This window comes from Megascapheus bottae, chromosome 25 (genome assembly GCF_031878675.1).
Source record: "Megascapheus bottae isolate mThoBot1 chromosome 25, mThoBot2.hap1, whole genome shotgun sequence".
Taxonomy (NCBI): Eukaryota; Metazoa; Chordata; class Mammalia; order Rodentia; family Geomyidae; genus Megascapheus; species Megascapheus bottae.
The window spans coordinates 17,291,473-17,314,333 of NC_143533.1; the positions used below are offsets into that span (position 1 = coordinate 17,291,473).

At 38.7% G+C, this 22,861-nt stretch overlaps 1 protein-coding gene across 1 annotated transcript in view; it reads left to right on the forward strand.

Annotated features, from left to right (window-relative positions):
- Nucleotides 1–22,503, forward strand: part of Sppl2a (signal peptide peptidase like 2A) — a 37,999-nt gene extending 15,496 nt beyond the window's left edge. Inside the window, exons 9-16 of the mRNA XM_090358420.1 lie at nt 31–112; nt 1,708–1,782; nt 3,761–3,817; nt 4,011–4,064; nt 4,604–4,706; nt 8,167–8,244; nt 10,043–10,203; nt 21,641–22,503. Coding sequence (XP_090214546.1) covers nt 31–112; nt 1,708–1,782; nt 3,761–3,817; nt 4,011–4,064; nt 4,604–4,706; nt 8,167–8,244; nt 10,043–10,203; nt 21,641–21,715 — 685 coding nt within the window. The 3' untranslated portion in view covers nt 21,716–22,503. The remainder of the gene's footprint in view (nt 1–30; nt 113–1,707; nt 1,783–3,760; nt 3,818–4,010; nt 4,065–4,603; nt 4,707–8,166; nt 8,245–10,042; nt 10,204–21,640) is intronic.
- The last annotated feature ends 358 nt before the right edge of the window (nt 22,504–22,861 follow it).

Below are 22,861 nucleotides of genomic sequence, written 5' to 3' on the forward strand. Positions count from 1 at the left end.
AACACTAGGGTAATATCTTTTTTATTTTAGGTGGGCTTGGATTTTACAAGATATCTTGGGCATTGCTTTCTGCCTGAATTTAATTAAGACATTGAAGTTACCCAACTTCAAGGTAAAGTATACTGCTTTGCTAACTAAAATAATTTCTTCTTCATTTTTTTTTTGCAGAGGGAGTCACTGGACTGGGTTACTGGGTTTGAATTCTGGTGAATTCAACTGTTAAGTGGTCACTTTAGCACTTATGCTATCATCTCCAGTCCAATTTTTTTTCTTTCTTTTTTATTGGTCCCACAGCTTGAACTCGGAGCCTGAGCACTGGCCCTGAGCTTCTTCTGCTTAAGGATGGTGCCCTACAACTCTGGCCTTTTCTGAGTAATTTATTTGAAATGAGAGACTCATGGACTTTCCTACTCAGGCTGGATTTGAACCACAATCCTCAGATCTCAGCCTCCTGAGTAGCTAGGATCATAAAGCATAAGTCACCAGTGCCTGGCTCCAATTTTTTTTTTTTTTTGGCCAGTCCTAGGGGTTGAACACAAGACCTGAGCACTGCCCTTGATCTTTTTCAAGATAGTGCTCTACCACTTGAGTTACAGTGCTTCTTCTGGCTTTTTCTGTGTTTGTGGCACCAAGGAATTGAACAGGGCTTCATGCATGCCAGGCAAGCACTCTTCTAGTAGGCCATATTCCCAGCCCATGGCTCCAATTTTTTTCCTTTTTAAAACCAATGTATGAAGGTATATCCAGATACTATGGTTTGTGCCTATAATCCTAGCTACTCAGGAGGCTGAGGAATACAGTTCAAAGCCAGTCCAGGCAGGAAAGTCTCTGATACTCTTACCTGTAATTAACCATCTGGAAACCAGAAGTGGCTCTGTGGCTAGTGTGGTAGAGTGCTAGCCTTGACCTAAAAAAGTTCAGCAATGGCATCCAAACACTTGAGTCCAAGCCCCAGAGACGCCCCCCCCAAAAAAGTATAATTTTCATCTTTCTTCTTCTTTTCTTTTTTCTTCTAGTCCTGAGGCTTGAATTTAGGGCCTGGGCACTGACCCTGAGCTTCCTTTTGTTCAAGGCTACCACTTGAGCTGATGCACCACTTCCGTCTTTATTTGCTTTAAGTGATACCAAGAAGTTGAACCCAGCGCTTCATTGCATGCTAAGCAAGCACCCTACCACTGAGCTACATTCCCAGTCCATGCATCCACTTTTAAAATGCACAAATGCTCAATGCCTATGTGCCTCTTTATGTTTTTAAAAAAACAGCACCATGTTAAATGTACTGTTTCTTGAAACTTTACAAATGTGTAACATTTGTAACCAGCATGCCAATGAAATCCTAAACATTTCTCATCTCTTCACAAAGCTCTGTTTTATCCTTTTGTAATTAATTCTAATCCTACACAAAGACAACCACTGCTTTGCTAGCTAAAATATGTTTAATCATTCATATACCCAATTCATAAAATTCTTATAAGACTGAATATCAAGGAAGAATATTTGTTTTAGTAATCTTTTTTTTAAACAAATGGGATAAAAGTATAAGGGCTTAATGTTGTTTGTAGAACAGCTGTCGAGAATTATAACCATAGGACATTTTTAAAATAACACTCAAATGTATTTTCACATTACTTGTATTCGCAAAATACATTAATCTCTTAATTTAGATAAGGGAAGTTTGACCTTTAACTTTGTTTCTTTTCTCAACAGTCATGTGTGATTCTTCTAGGCCTTCTCCTCCTCTATGATGTTTTTTTTGTTTTCATAACACCATTCATCACAAAGGTATGATCACTGTATATATTTTATAAATCCATGAAGGAGCATGCCAAAAGATGAATCTTAAGCTAATATTAGATATTCTTGGTTTTGCAGACATTTACTATTCAGTAAATTTGAATTGCATTAGGAGAATTGTAATTGAAACTGGCATTTTAATAGTTGATATCTTCTACCCCCCCAAGTCTTCTGACTGATGTAAAAATAAGAATAGTCTACAATTTTTATTCTCTTTTAAACTAATTTTTCTTAGCTGAGCATGTAACACCAGATTTAGGATGCTGAGATAGGAAAGTTAGGATTTCAAAGACAACCTAAGCTATATAGTGATCCCTTCCTCAAAAAAAAAAAAGAAAAGAAGAGAAATGATGCCAACCACTGGTGGCCCACACCTTAATCCTAGGTATTCAGGAAGCTGAAGTCTGTGGCTCTCAGTTCAAAGCCAGCCCAGGAGGGAAAGTCCAATTAACCACCAAAAAGCCAGTGGTGGAAATGTGGCTGAAGTGGTGGAGTACCAATCTTGAGCTGGAATATTAAGGAACAGTGCTCAGGCCCTGAGTTCAAGCTCCAGGACTAGCATAAAATAAAAAAAGTGTAGTACTCAGCTGCTTTACATATACGGGAGGGAGTCACTGAGGATCTTCATTAAATAGCAACCAAATTAACTATCTGAAAATTTGATCACAAGCTGGGAATTAGCCAAATTAACTATCTGAAAATTTGATCACAAGCTGGGAATTAGCCAAATTAACTATCTGAAAATTTGATCACAAGCTGGGAATTTTTTTCTATTAATAATATTTTATCTTACTATGATTTAACCCTTCTGTAATCAAAAACTTAACATGAGAAAAAGATTCTTTCAGGCAAGGATTTTATCTTTTTACTCAGCTTAGATATCAGCTTTAAAAAAAAATACTCAGGTGCTTTCTCTTGTATAACCTTGCCATGGAAAGTACTATAGTCAGACATGTTTTTCTAAAACTTAGCATATCTCTTCTCTCACTGTTTTCCTCATACATTTATACTGTGAAGCCTAAAATGAGTGCTAAGGCATTCTTAGGGTTCTACTTCAAAATATTACTCCTGCTACAAAAGATTAGACTTACAGGAGAAAACATTTTAATAAACTCCTCATAAAAGATGTTATCAGCTAGGCACTGGTGGCTTATGCCTGTAATCCTGGCTACTCAGGAGGCTGAGATCTGAGGATCACAGTTCAAAGCCAGCCCAGGCACAAAAGTTCAAGAAACTATAATCTCCAGTTAACCACCAGAAAACCAGAAGTGGCTCTGTGACTCAAGTGGTAGATGGCTAGCCTTGAGCTGAAGAGCTCAAGGACAGTACCCAGGCTCTGAGTTAAAGCCCCATGACTCACATCAGACATAGAGAGGGAATTGCAGCAAGGTTAGTGTTTTGTTTAAAATGTAGAATGGCTGGGCTGAAGTTGGGCAGGAGTCAGACAAGGAGCATATTATAGATTTTATATAGAGTTGAATCTTCTCATATGTGCTTGCATTATTCTATTATAGTAGTGAGCAGCCGGGTCCTATGTGTATTTATTAAAATAAAGTTATATGTATTTGTTACAAAGCTAAATTTAAAAGATTTTAGTATAATCCTTCTTCCCTAATGTTGCTTAAAATGACTAGGAACCATATACTACATAATAAATAACTGTAAGTCCTTGAAATATATAATCCATTATAAAAGTTAGATTTAATATTTCATTTCAATGCCAAGCTCAGGGTACATTTAACTGATCTGTGCATGCTTTATTTGTCCATTTCTGATGATTATTGAGTTCTGTTAAAGTGAAAACATGTGTTAGGTTTTGGACAACTTCAATTTTTGCTGTCTACAAAAATGAAATAATATGTATACAGGATGAAATAATATGTCATGGGCTTTATATCATTTGAAATAGTAGCAGATTATTCTAGTCAGATGACTACATAACATCTTTCTTCCTCCTCAATTTTAGAATGGTGAAAGTATTATGGTTGAACTTGCAGCTGGACCTTTTGGAAACACAGAAAAGGTAGGGATGGCAGTAAGACAGAAATGGCTGCCCAGTGTATGTAGTGTATCCAGTTCATAATGTTGCCTTCTTATGTAATCCATTGGTCATGTAGTGCATGTTAAGGTATTGTACAACTTCTTTCACAAAAATTTAGCCCTTTTCTTAGTTATTCTAAATTATTAAATACCTATTGACTTGGGTTTCATCCTAGAATGATGGAAACTTTGTGGAAGCCACTGCTCAGCCCTCAGCTCCCCATGAGAAAGTAAGGATTGTATTTCAGATATGTTCATTGAACTTTAAAACACCCTCTGAGGCAAGACTCTTCTGTGGGGGAAAAAAAATCTTGTTTAGAAAAAGTTCAAGGGGACCGGGAGTTTGGCCTAGTGGTAGAGCTCTAGCCTTGAGAAAATCCAAGGACAGTGCTCAGGCCCTGAGCTCAAGCCCAGGACTGGCCAAAAAAAAAAAAAGAAAAAAAAGGTTCAAGGTCTGAGTCCTATTATTGATAAAAGGAAAGAACAACAACAAAACTTGAAAGGTTAGATATGGGGATAGTGGATTAATGAATACTATTACTCCTATATAGGCTTCATTTTACCAAAATTGCATATGTATTTCTGTCAAGCTTTCTATACATGGAGTGTTTTGTGTATTATCTAGTCTATGATCTCTGATTTCAAGGGTATTTTTTTGTTTAATGTCAGTTTAAAACAATTGTTCTGTTAGTCCTTTCTTTTCTAAAAGAAACTTGAGAAGAGTTTTATTGTTGGCCTTTTTCTTTTTTTTCCTCTTCTTATTTTACAGTTACCAGTAGTTATCAGGGTACCAAAGCTGATCTATTTCTCAGTAATGAATGTGTGCCTCTTACCTGTTTCATTATTGGGTTTTGGAGACATTATCATACCTGGTAAGTGACTTTAACAATTTTGGTAAAAAATATACTGATGCTTGGCCAGGAGTTTGGCCTAGTGGTTAAAGTGCTCGCCTAGCATGCACGAAGACCCAGGCTCGATTCCTCGGTACCACATACATAGAAAAAAGCCGGAAGTGGTGCTGAGACTCAAGTGGTAGAGCTCTAGCCTTGAGAAAGTCCAAGGACAGTGCTCAGACCCTGAGCTCAAACCCACGACTGGCAAAAAAAATAAAAAATAAAAAATATACTGATGCTTTAAAATGTATCATGATTCTCCTGATCTCCAGCTACTCTATATTATGTATTTCTGGATGTCACTAGAACTCATCAGTGATGGTGACACAAAAAATGAAAACCATTTTGAGCAGTACAAGATAAAGCCCAATAGGCAACAACCCAAGAAAAATCTATGGTAGTTCAAAAAGTATCTAAAAGTGGGCTGGGAGTTTGGTCTAGTGGTAGAGTGCTTGCCTAGCATGCATGAAGACCTAGGTTCAATTCCTCGGTACCATATACATAGGAAAAAGCCAGAAGTGGTGATGTGGCTCAAGTGGTAGATCTCTAGCCTTGAGAAAATCCAGGGACAGTGCTCAGGCCCTGAGCCCAAGCCCAGGACTGGCAAAAAAAAAAAAAGTGTCTAAAAGGAAACCGGAACAGTTTAGTCCTCTTCCCCAGAGAAGTATATTTTTGTCACTTTTTTTTAAAATTGAAGATAAAAATGCCAAGAACATGGTATCTAATTCATTTTATGATTATATTTATTTAGGAAGTATTTTAGAGGTCTTAGCAAGGCTGAGTTCAAGAGGAGAAACTGGGTAAAGCCTCTATAATTCTGAGCCAGTCTGTAGGACCACCCTCTTGGTAGTTCCTTCAGATTTACCTTAGTTCCCTCACTGGGTGACCTGTGAAGCAAACTTAATCCCAGACAGGTAACAATGTAGTTTAGCTTTCTGTGTCCATAGCCACTCCACAGACATGGTGACCATTGGTGAAACAACTCAGACTTGGCATAAGAAAGTTGTCAACATTAACCCCACGAAGGGCAATATGGGCAAGAACTCTGCATGCCCACGGGCTAGAAGCAGATTGGCTGTGGTGGCACAGTAAGCCAACTTTCTGGAAAAAAAGCTGAAACTACCAAGAAGAGTGTGCTAAGGTTTGTGTTAAGTACTTAGTATGTGTAGATCTAAGTGAGTGCTGGCATTAGAAATGTGAGCATTTTGAACTGGGATAAAATTACAAGAGAAAAGACCAAGTAATCCAGTTCTAATTTTTCATCTTTTATTATGCAGGCAATAAAATCTTGAGGTTATGTTCATAAGAAATAAGAGTTTGGAAGTAATTAACTGGGCATGGTGGCACACTGCTGTAATCCTAGTACTTAGGAAGCTAAGGCAGCCAGATCAGGAGTTTGAGCCTGGCTAGAGGCAGCATAACTTACCTTATCTCAAAACTTCACACACACACACACACACACATACACACAGAGTTAACATTTTTTTGTCAGCCAAGTGCTTGCCTTTTTGGTTCCCTATCACTGACTGACTGTGGATGATAAAGAATCCTGGCTTTTCTAGAAAGAGATGGAGAGCATGGCAAAGTCCACTGTAGCAGAGCTTTTAGTTCAGTAAATCTCCAAGTAATTAATTTGTTAGGCAGCAAACACATTTTGTCAAGTACCTTAGCAATCTTTGACTTTTTTCAAACTTGTCCCTGATTTTACCAATGTCATATTGAGTGTTCCTGAGACCGTGGACATAATCCCTGGTATAGAACTGGTCAAAGGTCTTAAACATGTTTCACGGAATTATTGACTACAATAACACAAATAAGAGTTAAGTTTCACAATATTGTGCGTGTATGCATTCACATCACTGGTACTGGGATTTGAACTTGGGGCCTTGAGCACTGCGTTGGCTTTTTTTTACTCAAGGCTAGTGTTCTACCATTTGAGCTATATCTCCCACTTCTAAGAGCTAAGTTCTGACTATGTGGAGAGAGTACATTTTTTAAAACATGGAAATGTAAACATCAAATAATGTAGTAAAAATAAGAGAACTTACTATATACAGACCAAAACTATTTTAATTCAAACAACTTGTAAAGTTAGTCAAAATGTTCATTTATTTATTCCTTTTGTGTGTGTGTATGTTGATACTGGGGCCTGAACTCAATGCTCAGGTGCTATCCCTGTCTTGTTTATTTATTTATACAGGGTTGGTTATTATTTTTTGTGTGGTACTAGGACTTCATGCTTAATAAGCAAGTCATGCTTCCTTGCCCACCCCCCCCCTTTTTTTTTGCCAGTCTTGGAGCTTGTTAAGCTACAGCACCACTTCTGGCTTTTTCTGTGTATATGGTAACCAAGGAATTGAACCAGGGCTTCGTGTATGCTAGGCAAGCACTCTACCGTTAGGCCAAACTCCTGGTCCCATGCCCTTTTTATTTTTAGTTAATTTTCACACAGGTCCCATGTTTTTGCTCAGGCTTCCCGGGAACCTTGATTCTCCCATGGTCTCCTGCATACCTGGAACAAAAGGCATATATCACCATGCCTAGCTTATTTGTTGATCTCACTTTTGTCCAGCTAGCCTCCAACCATGATTCTCCTGACCTCCAACTTTAGAGCAGCTTAGGTTACAAATATGAGTCCCCCATAAATATATTTGACTCAATATGTTTTAAATGAGACATTTAAAAAACTTAAACAGCCAGGCACGGTGGCTCACGCCCGTCATCCTAGCTACTCAGGAGGTTGAGATGTGAGGATTGTGATTCAAAGCCAGCCTGGGCACTAAAGAACTTGAGACTCCTCTCTAATTAACCACTAGAAAACTGAAAGTCATGCTATGGCTCAAGGGGTAGGGCAATAGCCTTGAGCTAAAGAGCTCAGAGCCAGTGCCCAGGCCCAGAGTTCAAGCCTCATGACTAGCAAAAAACAAACAAAAAATCCTTAAACACTATTTAATAGATTGGGGAAATATTTAAAATACAGTATTAAATTTTTTTAATTAGCATGTAAATCTTTGTCAGAGTTTAAGGGTTTTTTTGGTTTTGTTTTTTTTTTTGGTTATTTTAGTTTTGTTGGTGCTAGTTCTGGGGCTTGAACTCAGGACCTAGATGCTATCCTCAAGCTGCTTCTGCTCAAGACTAACACTCTATAACTTGAGCCACAGCTCGCTTTTGTATTTTTTGGTAATTTATCAAAGATAAGAGTCTCACAGATTTTCCTGCCTCAGTTGTCTCTGAACCTTGATTCTCAGATCTCAGCCTCTTAGTAGCTAGGATTACAGGCATGAGCCACCAGTGCCTAACTTTAAGTATTTTTTATGCTCTCATAATAGAAAAAAGGAAAAGTTATAGTATAATGTATACTCTAGCCCCTAGTGAACAGTTTTAATTTGTGTTGTTGTTGTTTTAAGAAGATAACGTAGAGTTGCTTTTTTTTTTTAAGGCCTGTTGGTTGCATACTGCAGAAGATTTGATGTTCAGACTGGTTCTTCTTCTGTATATTATATTTCATCCATAATTGGTAAACTTTCTTATCTTTTTGTTAATTTGAATGTGTTGTATAAAGGAAATGACAAGAGGTCTTAAAGAATCTTGGATTGTAATTATTCATCATAAATTAATTTCACATTTTTTACATCAGAAGGGAATAATTATACTTTAACAATCTTTTAGATGTTAAGAAAGTAGAGATTGGATGCTAGTGACTCATGTTCTTAATCCTAGCTGCTCAGGAGGCTGAGATCTAAGGATCATGGTTTGAAGCTAGCCTAGGCAAGAAAGTCCATGAAACTTTTATCTTCAATTAACTGCCAAATGAAAGGAAAAAAGGAAAGAAGGAAGGAGGATGGGAGGGAGAGAGAGAAGAAAAGAGGGAGGGAGAGTAGGAAGCAAGCTGGAAATGGAGCTGTGGTCCAAGGGATAGTGAAAAAAGAAATTAGGTATTAAATAAAAGATTAAGTTCATATGATGTGTATTAAATCACCTAGCATGTATGTAGACAGTAAATTGTTACGTTACTTGATTTTTTACAATAGCTATGTTTTTGTGTAAATGAATTTAAGGGCACAATAACATCTCACCTAGGACAAGAGGTAATTGTCACTTAAGCCTCGACTGTTAACAGAATTAACATAAAGTAAACCAATAAATACTCTATTGATTCTGTGCGTCTCAGGTATATACCTGAAAATTTTTGTATATTAGATCTCTTTATGTGTAGATAAATGCCTGCATGGTAGCCACTTTTATATATTCTAGCAAGGTTTTCAAATCCCTAGTAGAATTAAATCCCTCAAATCAGAAATGTATATTAGGGCCAGACACAGAGAGTCAAGCCTGTAATCTTAGTTACATGGGAGGCAAAGATTAGGAGATCCTGAATCAAGGCCAGTCTAGGCATAAAAGTTCTCAACCTTTGTGGGCATGGTGGTACACACCTGTTATCTAAACTATGAAACAATTCCATATCCCTAATAGTAACAGGTAGTTGATAACTTTTAAAAATTACTTATATACAGGTTTGGGAGGGGGAAAGAGCAAAGGAAGGGGTGATATTATCCAAAAAAGAAATATACTCTTTGCCAGGCGCTGGTGGCTTACACTTGTAATCCTAGCTGCTCAGGAACCTGAGATCAGAGGATTGAGGTTCAAAGCCAGCCTGGGCAAGAAAGTCTGTGAGAATCCAGTTATCTACTAGAAAACCAGTTATCCAGTTATGTCCAGTTATCTACCAGAAAACCAGATGTGACACTGTGCTCAAACTGGTAGAGCATTAGCCTTGGGCAAAAAGCACTCAGGAATAGTACCTAGGCCCTGAATTCAAACCCCTCCCCTACTAACCCCAGCCCAACCCAGAAGAAGAAGGAGGAGGAAAAGGAATAACAACAACAACAACAACAATAATAATAATAATAATAATAATGTACTCAGGACCTGAACTCCTTTGCTCAGGGCTAGAGCTCTATTAAGTTGAACTATAGCACCACTTTTGGTTTTCTGGCTCAAAACTTTCTTACCCAGGCTGCCTTTGAACCATAATCCTCAGAATTCAACCTCCTGAGTAGCTATGATTACAGGCAAGAGCCACCAGTACCCGGCTGAATAGAATTATATTATCTCTTTGGTACCAACCAATTTACAAATTCTCCAAAAGCTCTATAGAACATAGTTCTACTTTCTGTCCAGAAAAGCAATGAAAGTATAACATGGATTCGTATGGCCAAAGGACCTTGGGAAACATTTGACACCAAGAGTTGATGGGGGAGGGCAAGTCCACTTGAGCATGTAGCAGTGACCAACACCTGGTGCTCTCCCTGCAGCCTATGCCGTTGGCATGATACTTACATTTGTTGTTCTGGTGCTGATGAACAAGGGGCAGCCTGCCCTCCTTTACTTGGTACCTTGCACACTTATTACTGCCTCGCTTGTTGCTTGGAGACGTAAGGAAATGAAAAAATTCTGGGAAGGTAACAGCTATCAGGTATGTACTTACACTTCATAATTCACAAGTTGGGCTAGGAAGACTCTATGTATAATAATCGGTCAGGACGTCTTAAGTCTTTTGCTCAGTGTTCTCTCCCTTCTGGCTGTAGTCTATAAATAGAATCCAGTGCCAAAAGCTTGCTAAGTGGAGACAGCAACACATGGGGGTACATGGGGAAAACAGTATTTCAACATGTGTTTCTGAAATCCTCATACAAGTAAACTTCATGACTTTTTTTTTTTTGCCAGTCCAGTGGCTTGAACTCAAGACCTGGGTTCTGTCCCTAAGCTTCTGTGCTCACCACTAGCACTCTGCCACTTGAGCCACAGCATCACTTTCAGCTTTTTCTGTATATATGGTACTGAGGAATGGAACCCCGGGCTTTATGCATGCTACACAAGCTCTCTCATCACTAAACCACAGTCCCAGCCCTCATGGCACTTTTATGTTTTTCAGTCATGGGGCTTGAACTGTGGATCTGGGCACAGCTTAAGGCTATCCATGGGCCTGGGTGTTGATTCTTAAAGCTTCACCTCAAGGCTACTGCCCTACACCTTGAGCCACAGCCCCACAGCCTTGCAGAATGCCCAAGGACAGTGCTCAGGCCCTGAGTTTAAGCCCCAGGACTGGCAAAAAAAAAAAAATTCTGGTAAGTTATAATTTCTTAGAGATTTGGATAAAATAACAGTACCTACTTTGCCTACATCACCATGCTGTTGTCTCAACTTCTGTTAATAAATATAGAATTCACTTATTGCCACAAAGTCCTTGAAAGAACCAATAATATAGTTATTAATGTCACCACAGAAGTTATATCCACATAGATTTTTTTGTTTGTTTGATTGATTTGCTTTTGGTCTTGGGTATCAACCCCAAAGCCTCCCACGTGGGGGTGCAGGTTTTTGAAAATAGGTCAACCTTTAAATGTCATATCTCCAAAGGGCTCTTCATCATTTTAATAATTTTTTCTCTGATATAGAGTTTGGACTTGGCTTTGTACTTGCTAGTTAATTACCCTCTATCAGTCCAGGCACTCATCAACTCTTTTTGGGTTGAATATTTTCTAGATAGGGTTATTTTATGCCTGGATTATCTAGGACTGCAGTCTTCCTATTTGTACTTCCTACATTGTTGGGATGACAGATAAGTGCCATTGGTTAAAATGGAGTCTTGTGAATTTTTTTTGTTTGGTTTTGTTTTTGGTTTTACCTGAGATACTCTTAAACTGAAATCTCCTATATCAGTCTTCCAAGTAGCTAGTGTCGTAAGTCACTGTGCCTGACTTATTTTTTTTTCTTGACAGTCCTGGGGCTTGAACTCAGGGCCTGGGCTCCCAGATGCTGATTTTCTCTGTCTAGTTGAACATTTAGAGTTGTATACATTTCTTGTATACATTTTAAGTTAGCATTTCTTTGGAAATATCCCATAGTTCATTTCTTTCTCTTTCCAAATGATGTTTATTGTAAGATGTTAGATCATGAAGGAATTCAGCTATAAGGTTTATTTGTATCCCTTATGAGCTGATGCTTTGTCTACATTTCATTCTTAAAAATTGCGGTCTTAACAAATGATTCTGCTTCACAGCAGCTACCTATAAAAGGAAAGCTTGTAGCAGCTGGATACAATGTAGTTATAGTCCCAGAGGCATAGCTTGGGGACTTCAACACATACCAAAGTAACTAGATAAGGCACTGATGCTGGCACAAAAAAAAAAAAACAAAACTTATTTAAAAGTATCAGAACACTTTTGTTGCTTTGCTTATAAACTTGTCACTTTTGACAAAGGTAGTATCATAATCTCAGCACATAAAACATTTAGAACATGGGCTGTCCTGTTCCTGTATCGCTAATTCTGATTATGATCCTCATAGTTGTGTGCTCTTGGACAAGTTACTTAGCTTTTTTTTTTTAATTTAATTTTATTTTTTTATTGTAATTAGTAAAAGGGTTACATGATATTTGCCAGATAGAAGGTGCATTAATTCACATACATTGATACCCTTTTACATGTCTTGGTACCCATTACCCTCCCAAGTTACTTAGCTTTTTGGTGTCCTGATTTCCTCCATTAAAATAAGATCCCTAACCTACTTCAGAAAATTGACAATTTTATTGACAATAATTAATTATGTTCTTATATACATACTGGTTAGAATAGTGCCTTCCACATTATATCCCCAACACTGTATTTGTTATAATTTTTGTAAAAGGCAGTATTTTTGTTTATAGAAGTTTGTTGGCTTGGTTGTTACTTTTAAGTTCTTTAGATGTTCATTTTCCTGGTTTGGATAGCAAAATTTAAAACTTTGAAATTTTGGTACATTTATTTAAATATTTGCCTTAATTTCTAAAAGGACAAATGGAAAGCTATCACAGCTCCAAATCTAAATCTAAATCTAAATCTGTTTAAACCTAACCACTTCTTCCATTGTGTACCAAACCTTAAATATAAAATGGGGAAACTTGCTGTAATTGTAGGTGATTTAGTTGTAGAATACTGAAAATTATCCAGAGTCCATTTTCCAGAAATCTAACTTTTTTTTTTTTTGCCATTCCTGGGGCTTGAACTCAGGGCACTGTCCTTGGGCTTTCTCAAGACTAGAATTCTAACGTTTGAGCCATACACCACTTCTGGCTTTTTTTTTTTTTTTATTTCATTTATTTATTTATTTATTTTCTTGCCAGTCCTGGGCTTGAGCTCAGGGCCTGAGCACTGTCCTTGGACTTTCTCAAGGCTAGAGCTCTACCACTTGAGCCTCAGCACCACTTCCGGCTTTTTTATATGTATGTGGTACTGAGGAATTGAACCCGGGTCTTTGGGCATGCAAGGCAAGCACTCTACCACTAGGCCAAACTCCCGGCCCCACTTCTGGCTTTTTTCTGTTTATGTGGTAGCAAGGAATTGAACCCAGGGCTTCATGAAGGCCAGGCAAGCACTCTACCACTAGGCCATGATCCCGGACCCAAAACTAACGTATTTGAAAGCTATAACTAAGGTCTTCACAAAATTACTCTCTTGCCATGTAGGAAAAAAAACAAAAAAACTTCTCATTGGTTAAGCCCAGCTTTGTGTCCAAGTTGGTTGAGCTTGAATGTTTTATTTGTGAGGACAGTATATTAGTGGTCTTCAGCATCACTTCTGGTAAGCTCATAAACCCTTAAGGACTCTGTCTCCTTAGCTATAAATTGTGGTTGGCTCAATGGACAAGTAGTAGAACAAGTAATCCATAGTGATGGGTTAACCCAAGGCTGTCAGTGAGTGAGCCGGGTAGATGTTGAAATCAGATAAACAAGGTAGAGTCTTTTAAAGTAGAATAAAGAACCTCAAAAGCTTGGCCAAGCAGAGGGAGCTTGGGGTGATCCCCGTTTGGGCCCCAACTCTATCCACTCTGGCTCTTAGGATCAGTGTCGTCAATGCCCTTTCACCCATCCTCCACTTCTCCAAAGCTTTGCTCATCTGTTTCTAGAATATCATACTTCTCTCCACTCAAACTTGCCAACTGCAGAAAAATGTCCATGAATTAGAAAAGACTAGGTCATTCATAGGAGGTCAGGGTCACCGTTCCCTCTCTTTTTAAATTTTTATTTTATTTTATTTTATTTATTTATTGCCAGTCTTGGGGCTTGAACTCAGGGTCTGAGTTCCGTCCTTGGACTTTCCCAAGGCTAGTGCTCTGCCACTTAAGCCACAGCACCACTTCCAGTGTTTTCTGTGTATGTGGTACCAAGGAATCAAACCTTAGTCTTCATGTATGCTAGGCAAGCAATCTACCACTAGGCCAAGCTCCCAGCCCGTTCCTTTTATTTTTATAACTTTATACTTGAGACACTTAGCTTCTTCCCGCAGTATAGGTGTATATGTTGTCTCTTCACTGTGTTGTGAGCATCTCTATGTGGTGAAGAATCCACAATGCTTCTAACAGTGTTTTAGAAACCATAAATGCTCAGTAAAAAAGGCAGTATAGGGGGCTAGGAATGTGGCTTAGTGGTAGAGTGCTTGCCTAGCATCCAGGAAGCCCTGGGTTCGATCCTTCATAAACAGAAAAGGCTGGAAATGGCACTGTGGCTCAAGTGGAAGAGTGCTAGCCTGGAGCAAAAGAAGCTTAGGGACAGTGTCCAGGCCCTGAATTCAAGCCCTAGGGCTCTTCCCCCCCCCAAAAAAAAAGGCAGTTTAGGGTCAGGAGTGGGGGCTAGTGGTAGAGTGCTTGCCTAGCATGCATGAAGACCTGGGTTCGATTCCATGGTATCATATATACTGAAAAAGCCAGAAGTTGTGCAGTGCCTCAAATGATAGAGTGCTAGCCTTAAGAAAGCTCAAGGACAGTGCCCTGACCTTAAGTTCAAGCCCAGGACTGACCAAAAAAAAGCAACTATCTTTTGCAGTTGCCAATGGCTCATGCCTGTAATATTGTAATATTAGCTACTCAGGATGCTCAGATCTGAAGAAAGCAGTTCAAAACTAGCCCCATCAGGAAAGTCCATGAGACTCTTTTCTGCTAATCACAGAAAAAGCCAGAGTGGTGCTGTGGCTCAAGTAGTAGAGTGTTAGCCTTGAGCAAATGGATCTCAGTGACACTACATAGGCCCAGAATTCTTTTCTAAATCCCAGGACCGGCAAAAATAAAAGACAGCTATAATGTTTAATTCTTAATCAATTGACCTTTAGTCTATTTGATATATGTATTTATGAATTTCCTGGTTGTGTTTCAGCCTTCTGCTTACTAAGTAAGTTCTCTGCTACCTGAATCCTATACCCCATTCCTTTTGCTTTTAGTTTGCTTTTCAGATAGGGTCTTGTGCTGACTTTGCTTGGGTCACATCATTCTTTCTCTCTCCCACTCCTAAGTAGCTGATTTGTAGGGATGAGCCTACAAATGAGCCTGCACATGAGTTGTCCCTAACTTTTTCCTCTGTCTGGCCTTGAATCTTGATCCCCTTGTTTCTGCTTCCAAAGTAACTGGAATTATAGATGTGTATCACTACGCCAACATTATGTACAGTTTTTATTGAGGTTAAAGTACCTCAATAGACTAAATGTCTCTACAATCTTTATATACTATCATTTTTTTGTAGGTACCAAAATTTTTGCTCCTGTTTTAAAAATAACCAATCACAAAATAAGAAACGTAAAATCAAGTTAATGTCTACAGTGAGGGCTGGGAGCATGGCCTAGTGGTGGAGTGCTTGCCTCGCATGCATGAAGCCCTTAGTTCAATTGCTTGATACATACACAAAAAACCCAGAAGTGGTGCTATGGCTCAAGTAGTAGAGCACTATCCTTGAGAAAGTCCAAGGACAGTATCCAGACCCTGAGTTCAAGCTTCAAGATTGGCCAGAAAAAAAAGTCTATGGTGACAGCATACGTGCTTATGGTGTTAGATCATTCTAACACCAAATACTTGGGTTGACTGCAAGGATAATAGCATGTCTTGAGTATTCCCAAAACAAAAATGCAAACTCCAAATGCCTAAAACAGGCTTTTCAGATTTCAACAATCTACAACTAGAAAATTCTGTAGCTGACTTCACGTGCTGAAATTCCCTAAAAATACTGTGAAATGACCTCAGGGTTCTGTGTATAGGGGCATATGAAACAAATGAACTGTATGTGGGGCTCACATATGCCCAGGATTCCTCGTTTTATGTATATAAGCAAATATGCCATCTATCCTCCTCAAAAATTCAAAATCTAAAATTCTAAACATTTCTGGTCCTAAATATTTCCCACAAGGAGTGCTCAACCTATCATTTAAAGAAAAAGGCAGGCCTTTCCATTGCAGAGTAAGCACCTCCTCCCTCTCCCCCCATTCATTGCCCTGTTTCCAGGACTGAACCAGGGCCTCATGCCACTAGGCTTAGACCTGAGCCCTGGAGAGATTTTAAGTGTCTCTTAAAGTCTGGTACTCCTGACAGTCCTCCTTCCCTCTCTTCCTTTCCTTCCTCCCTTCTTTCCCTCTTTCCTCCCTTCCTTCTTTCTCCTTTCCATCTTTCCCTCCCTCTGTCTTTTTTCTTCTTTTTCTTTTTTTTTGTCATAAGACTTGAACTCTGGGCCTATGCGCTGTCTCTGAGCTCTTTAGCTCAAGGCTAAAGCCACTAACACCCAGCTTCCTCCCTTTCTTTCTCCCTCCTTCCCTTCCTCTCTCCCATTTTTCATTTCTTCCTCAAATGGAGATTGAATCCAGGACTTTTTGCATGTTCTAGGCAAGTACTCTACCACTTGAACTTCACTGGGAGCCATTTTGTTTTTATTTTGTTTCCAAGAGAGGGACTTGCACTAACTCTCCTCAAACTCAAAATCCTTCTGCTTCCACCTCCTGGAAGATTGGAATTTTACAAGTATGTATTACCTACCCGTTTTACACAATTACAATAGAACTTACCTCTTTTGTTGCTTTATGATGATGGAGATTTCATAAAAAATACTTTAGTATTTTCACATGGAATCTTTCAACTTTTTCTGTGAATTTCTCTGATAAAAAGAAGCAGCAGTTCTATATCATTTTACTAAAATATACTAATTTGGAAATCTTAATTAAAATTACTTTCTTTAACCTAAGGGTATACAATATTTCTTCAGAAGCTACCATTTTTGTTTGGTTTTACTTGAGGCCTAAGTTATTACTAGTGTAGAGTAAATAAAGAACCAGGCATGGTGACTCAAGCCTATAATCCTTGGTGATTGCAGTTCAAGGCCAGCTTGACATAAAAGTTCTCCTGACTCCTGACTCAACCAATGGCTGGGCCTAGCAGTGCACACCTGTTATCCTAGCTACCGAGGAAATACAATGGCTGGGCACAGTAGTACACAACAGTGACACATGGAAGCACAACTGGGAGGACTGCAGTTCAGGCTAGCCTAGGCATAAAGTAAGACCCTACCTCAAAAATAACCAATGGGGCCAGGAGTTTGGCCTAGTGGTAGAGTGCTTGCCTAGCATGCACAAAGACCCGGGTTCGATTCGTCGGTACCACATACATAGAAAAAAAAGCCAGAAGTGGTGCTGAAGCTCAAGTGGTAGAGTGCTAGCCTTGAGAAAGTCCAAGGACAGTGCTCAGGCCCTGAGCCCAAGCCCAGGACTGGCAAAAATAAATAAATAAAAAATAACCAAGGCAAACAGTAGGTAAAGGCATGACTTAGGTGGTAAAGAGCCCACCTAGCTGGGGCTAGGAGCATAGCCTAGTGGTAAAGTACTTGTCTAGCATGCATAAAGTCCTCAGTACCACATATACAGAAAAAGCCAGAAGTGGTGTTATGGGTCAAGTGGCAGAGCACTGGCCTTAAGCAAAAAGTATCCAAGGACAGTGCCCACACCCTGAGTTCAACCCCAGGGCTGGCAAAAAAAACAAAAAAACAAAACACTATACCAACTACACTGTTGGTGGGAGTGCAAACTCATTCAACCACTATAGAAAGCAGTATGGCAGTTCCTCAAAAGACTAAACATAGAGCTCCCCTATGACCCAGCAATTCCTCTACTTGTCATTTACCTAATTGTGTAGAAACAAGGACATACTAAATCCACAAGCACAACAATGTTCATTGCAGCACTATTTACCATAGCAAAGATATGGAACCAACCCAAATGCCCCTCGGTTGATTATTGGATCAACAAAGATGTATTATTTGTACACAATGGAATTCTATGCTGCCATCAGAAAGAACAACATCGCCCCATTTGTAAGGAAATGGAAAGACTTAGAAAAAAATCAGATTAAGTGAAGTAAGCCAGACTCAAAGGAACATAGGCTCAATGGTTTCCCTCATTTGTCATAATTAGTGTAAACCTTGGACTATCTTAGCAGAGGTTTACAATAGGGCAAAACTTAGATACATAAGGCCATATAGGATGAGGCTAAATGAAAGAAAGGACCTCCAAGATATAGAAACAAGATCCATATAATGTGTGACTGTTGTTCTTAATGTACTCTAATATTTCTCATCTCTTTTGTTGTCCCTTGGTTATCTCATATTGTTACAGTATCTTACCTTGTTATCTGATATATTGTATATATGTTTATTTGTTTATTTGAAATAGGATAGGGGAGGGGTGGGGAGGAAAATGGGAACAAAAACATGAGAAGGGATAGCAATGATTGTTAAGTAATGCACCTTCTATCTGGTGAATATAATGTGACCCTTCTATTAATTAAAATAAAAAAGCCTACTTAGCAAGCATAAAATTCTGAGTTCATCCCTAGTACCAGCACCAACATACAGAGTTAGATTTATGCATCAACCGTGCAGTGGGCTGTTTTACTGCAGGTGGATAGTAATTGTTCAGTGTGTTGATGTCTAATTGACAGTGGCCTCTGTTAAATGTCACTAGTACTTCTAATTATTTTTAGAAGTCACAAGACATAACTGACAAGTCAGAACTCAGAGCTACTAAAGTGACTCTGCTTGAGGTTCAGCAACTCCATTTACTCATTTTGGTGAATGTTGCAGTAGACTCTTTCTGGATATCGGTTCAGGTCTCAATAAGCAGTTACTAGAAAAAGGCCAGGTTAACTGACCCAATATCAGAGGAACTCTCACCTCTGGCCTCTTTTTCCTTTCCAAATGAGATTCCTTATTTACAAATATTGTGAAAATGTATACCAGTTTTACTGATGATTTTATGAATGATGCTTATTTGTTGTTAAGAACTTAGAAGACCACCAAGTTTGGGCTGGGAGTATGCCATAGTGGTAGAGTGCTCACCTAGTATGCATGAAGTCCTGGGTTCAATTCCTTAGTACCACATACACAAAAAAAGTGACACTACAGCTCAAGAGACAGAGCGCTAGCCTTGAACAAAAAATGTGTAAGGACAATGCCCAAGTCCTGAATCAAGCTCCAGGACTGCCAAAGAAAAAAGAAAAAGACCACTAAGTTTACTCCTTATATCTGTATGCTTTGTTTTATTGAAAATTAAGAAAAGTAAGTAGGGATAGAGATGAAAGTGTTGTAGAGAAACTAGCTGTGGTGTTCCATGCCTATAATCCCAGCTACATGGGAGGTGAAGATGGGAGAATCGAAGTTTGAGGCCAGCCTGGCCAAAAAATTAACAAGATCCCTAACTCGGCAAACGAGCCAGGTCTGTAATTGCAGCTCTTCAAGAAGCATAGATAGGGAGCAGGATTGCTGCTGAAGGCCAACCTCAGCAAAACTCAAGACCCTATCCAAAAACCTAAAGCTAAAAAGGGGCAAAGGATTTGGAGTCTGGCTAAAGTGACTGAGTGCTTGACTAGCAAGCATAAGGCCCTAAGTTCAAATCCTAATAGCACCAGCAAAAAAGTCTGCTTCATAATATATTTCCATGTTTAGAAAGTAGATTATAGTACCTATGAGCTACCTGGGAATTAGGAAAGCACAAGCTCTTATTTCTTCAGGGTTGGCTGCCAATCTTAGGTCGAGGGAAGAAAGAGGGTTTCCCCACTGCCTGTTCTCTAAGCTGCTTCCATTCTCGCCCACCTCTGGCTGCTATCCCCAGAGCTTGAAAACTCGGAAGGAAAGGACCTACATCTGTCTTACATGCGTTTCCTTCTGATGCTCAGCAGCTTCATCTTCTCTGTCTTGCCCTTCAGTGATTAGTAATGGTTACCTGTACTGATTTAGCATTTATTAATTTTTTAAACAAAACCTGAAAATATGGAAGAGAATCTGTTTAGGCAAGTGAAAAAAATGGAACTGGAGGCATCACACAAGTGGTAGAGTACCAGCCATGGTCCTTGAGTTCAAGCCCTGGTACTGACAGAAAAAAAAAAAAAAAACAGACATTGTTATCACTGAGCTATGTCCCCAAATCGACTTGCTCTTTTCTCCTATAAACATAGTTCTTTTCTGTAGGAGTTATCTTTGGCAAGTAAAGGCCACACAACTGCTGGATTCAGATGCAGTGGCTCACGCCTATAATCCTAGCTTCTCAAGAGGCTGAGATCTGAAAATCAAGGTTCAAAGCCAGCCTAGGCACAAAAGGACTCTTATCTCCAATATCTCCAATTAACTTCTAGAAAATGGGAAATGGGGCTGTGGCTGCAGGGGCAGGTCAGTAGCCTTGAGCTGAAGAGCTTAAGGACAGCACCCAGGCTGAGTTCAAGCCCCATGATCCCCACAAAAAAAAAAAGCCACACCTGATGAGGGCTTTGTGGAGGGTTCAGCTTTGATATATGGGTTGAGACAGTTGTCAGCTGAAAGCTTCTATTTGTATACATTCTTTTCTGGCAAGTCCAGTAATTACATTTGGAATAATTCCACCTTTCCTTTCTGAGAAACACACTAAAGCTTTTAGAACTTATTTATGAAATTAGAGACATTTATTTTGTCAGTCTTTCTATTTCCTATTTTAAATAAAGAAGAGAAAAAGTACATCCTAATACCAAAATTTAAGCAGTAATCTTAAAGTCTTTGACACTTTTTGTACAAAGACATTAAATACTTTTTTCTATATTCAAGTAGTTTTATCTGTAGCATGATAAAATACTGAAAGTATTTAAGCAGATTTTTCCCTTTCAAAGATATGAAGTTTTTCTTAATAGGAATATAGGCAGAATAGAAGTAACCATTTGAGAAAAGTTTTCTGATGGTGCCTTTTAAATAACCTATAGGAACTATATTATTGATTTGTTTTTAGATACCATTTGACTGTTTTTTGTTTTTATTTTTGTTTTTGTGTGCCAGTCCTGGAGCTTGAACTCAGGGCCTGCACACTATCCTTGTGCTTTCTCAAGGTTAGTGCTATACCACTTGAGCTATAGCACCACTTCCAGCTTTTTCTGTGTATGTGGTACTGAGGAATCAAACCCAGGGTTTCATGCATGCTAGGCAAACACTCTACCACTAGGGTACATTCCCAGCCCCAGATCAGTTTTTAATAAGCTGGGAATATAGTTCGATGGAAGAATATGTTCCTAGAATATACAAGGCCCTGAGTTCAAACTCCACAATGGAAAAATACATGTTATAGAAATTCTTCTAATATAATGTTTCCAACTGATCATCCTTACATGGTCTTAAAGTTAGTTGAAGATGTCAGTAATGCCACACTGCCCCAGAGCCAGCAAACATTCTCACAGTGACCTCTGGAGCTACTTTAAGTGTACATAAATGGATACTGCCTGGAATGTCCTGGAATGTGTCAGGGTTACCTGGTCTCCTTTTGTAGTGAAATTCTCACTGCCACCCTGAGCAGTGTGAATGCTGGGAAGTGGAGACAGGAGGATCTAGAGAAAGCAAGTTGGCCCTGAGTCACATGATTAGGCTTCCTGAAAGTTCAGTGTCACCCTCATCAGCTCCCTTCGCTTGCAGGCATTGACCAGTGTTCTAAAAGAAATGCTCATTTCCATTTCGTCTGGTTTCTGGGTCCTTTTAAAAACTAGGAACGCTTTTGCTAGATTAATGAATGTTGGGGAAAAATGAACATTGTCACTTTCTGATTTCTTTTGTTTATGTCTAGGTAATGGCCCATCTGGAGTCTTCAAAAAATGAAGAAAGCCCAGTGATTACTGATGAACAGATTGTCCAACAGTAATATTACATGGACATGCAATAATGTGTTACTGATTTTCTACAAATAGAGTTTGACTTTTTAAATCAATTTTTGAATTGACAATCTGAAAGCATTTTCAGTGATATTTGCAAATATATATATATTTTTATGAGGTGGTATTGAAAATGACATCATAAAGGATGAAAATGCATTTGCTTTTAATTATGTCAAAATTGTGCCTTCACATTAAATAAAAGCATATGGTCTGTGTGCTTTCCAAGATCCATTATATAAGTATATTTTTCTAAAAAAAAAAAAAAGCCTTGCCCTTACTCTATACTTTCCTTACCTGAAATGTTTCTTTCAACTCTAATGACAGATCAAAGTATTACTGTCAAAGTGAGCAGATAGGCGCCGGAGTTTTTCCTAGTGGTAGAGTGCTTGCCTACCTATAGAAACAAACATTTAAGAAACAAACATTTAAGACCTAAAGGCAATTTAGCTGTGAAAATTTGGGCCTTGGATCCTGAAAAGATTAGAAATGCATAATTCTGGAAAAAATATAAAACATTTCAGTAAAATAAATTTTGAAATGTATAACCATTTAAAAAATTTTAACAGCTAGGGCCAGGACAGCTAGGGCTATCAGTAGAGCGCTTGCCTAGCATTCACAAAGCCCTGGGTTTGATTCCTTGATTACCATACACACAGAAAAAGCCAGAAATGGTGCTATAGCTCATGTGGTAGAACGCTGGCCTTTTAGAATGCCCAATTACAATGCCCAGTTCCTGAGTTCAAGCCCCAGGACTGGCAAAAAAAAGAAAAGAAAAGTAACAGCTCAAATTACTTTAGACTGCATTAGATAGATAGATAGATAGATAGATAGATAGATAGATAGATAGATGGGCAGGCACATTAGAATATCTTTTCAGGAACAAAAACATATAGGACTATCCATTAAAAGGATATAAATATGATATTTAGTTCTTTTGAAAGTGTTGCTTAATTGAGTTTCACTTCAGTATTTCTCTGAACTTTGGTTCTGTGGACCGTGAGTGTGATCTTTAAAAACTTTTCTTATCCAATCCTGTGTATTAATATATGCCATTGTTCACATGCATTGTCCCCAACAATCATCCTTGTTGTTTTTTCTTGATTTCCATATTGTTCCCCCATAACTGCTATTAA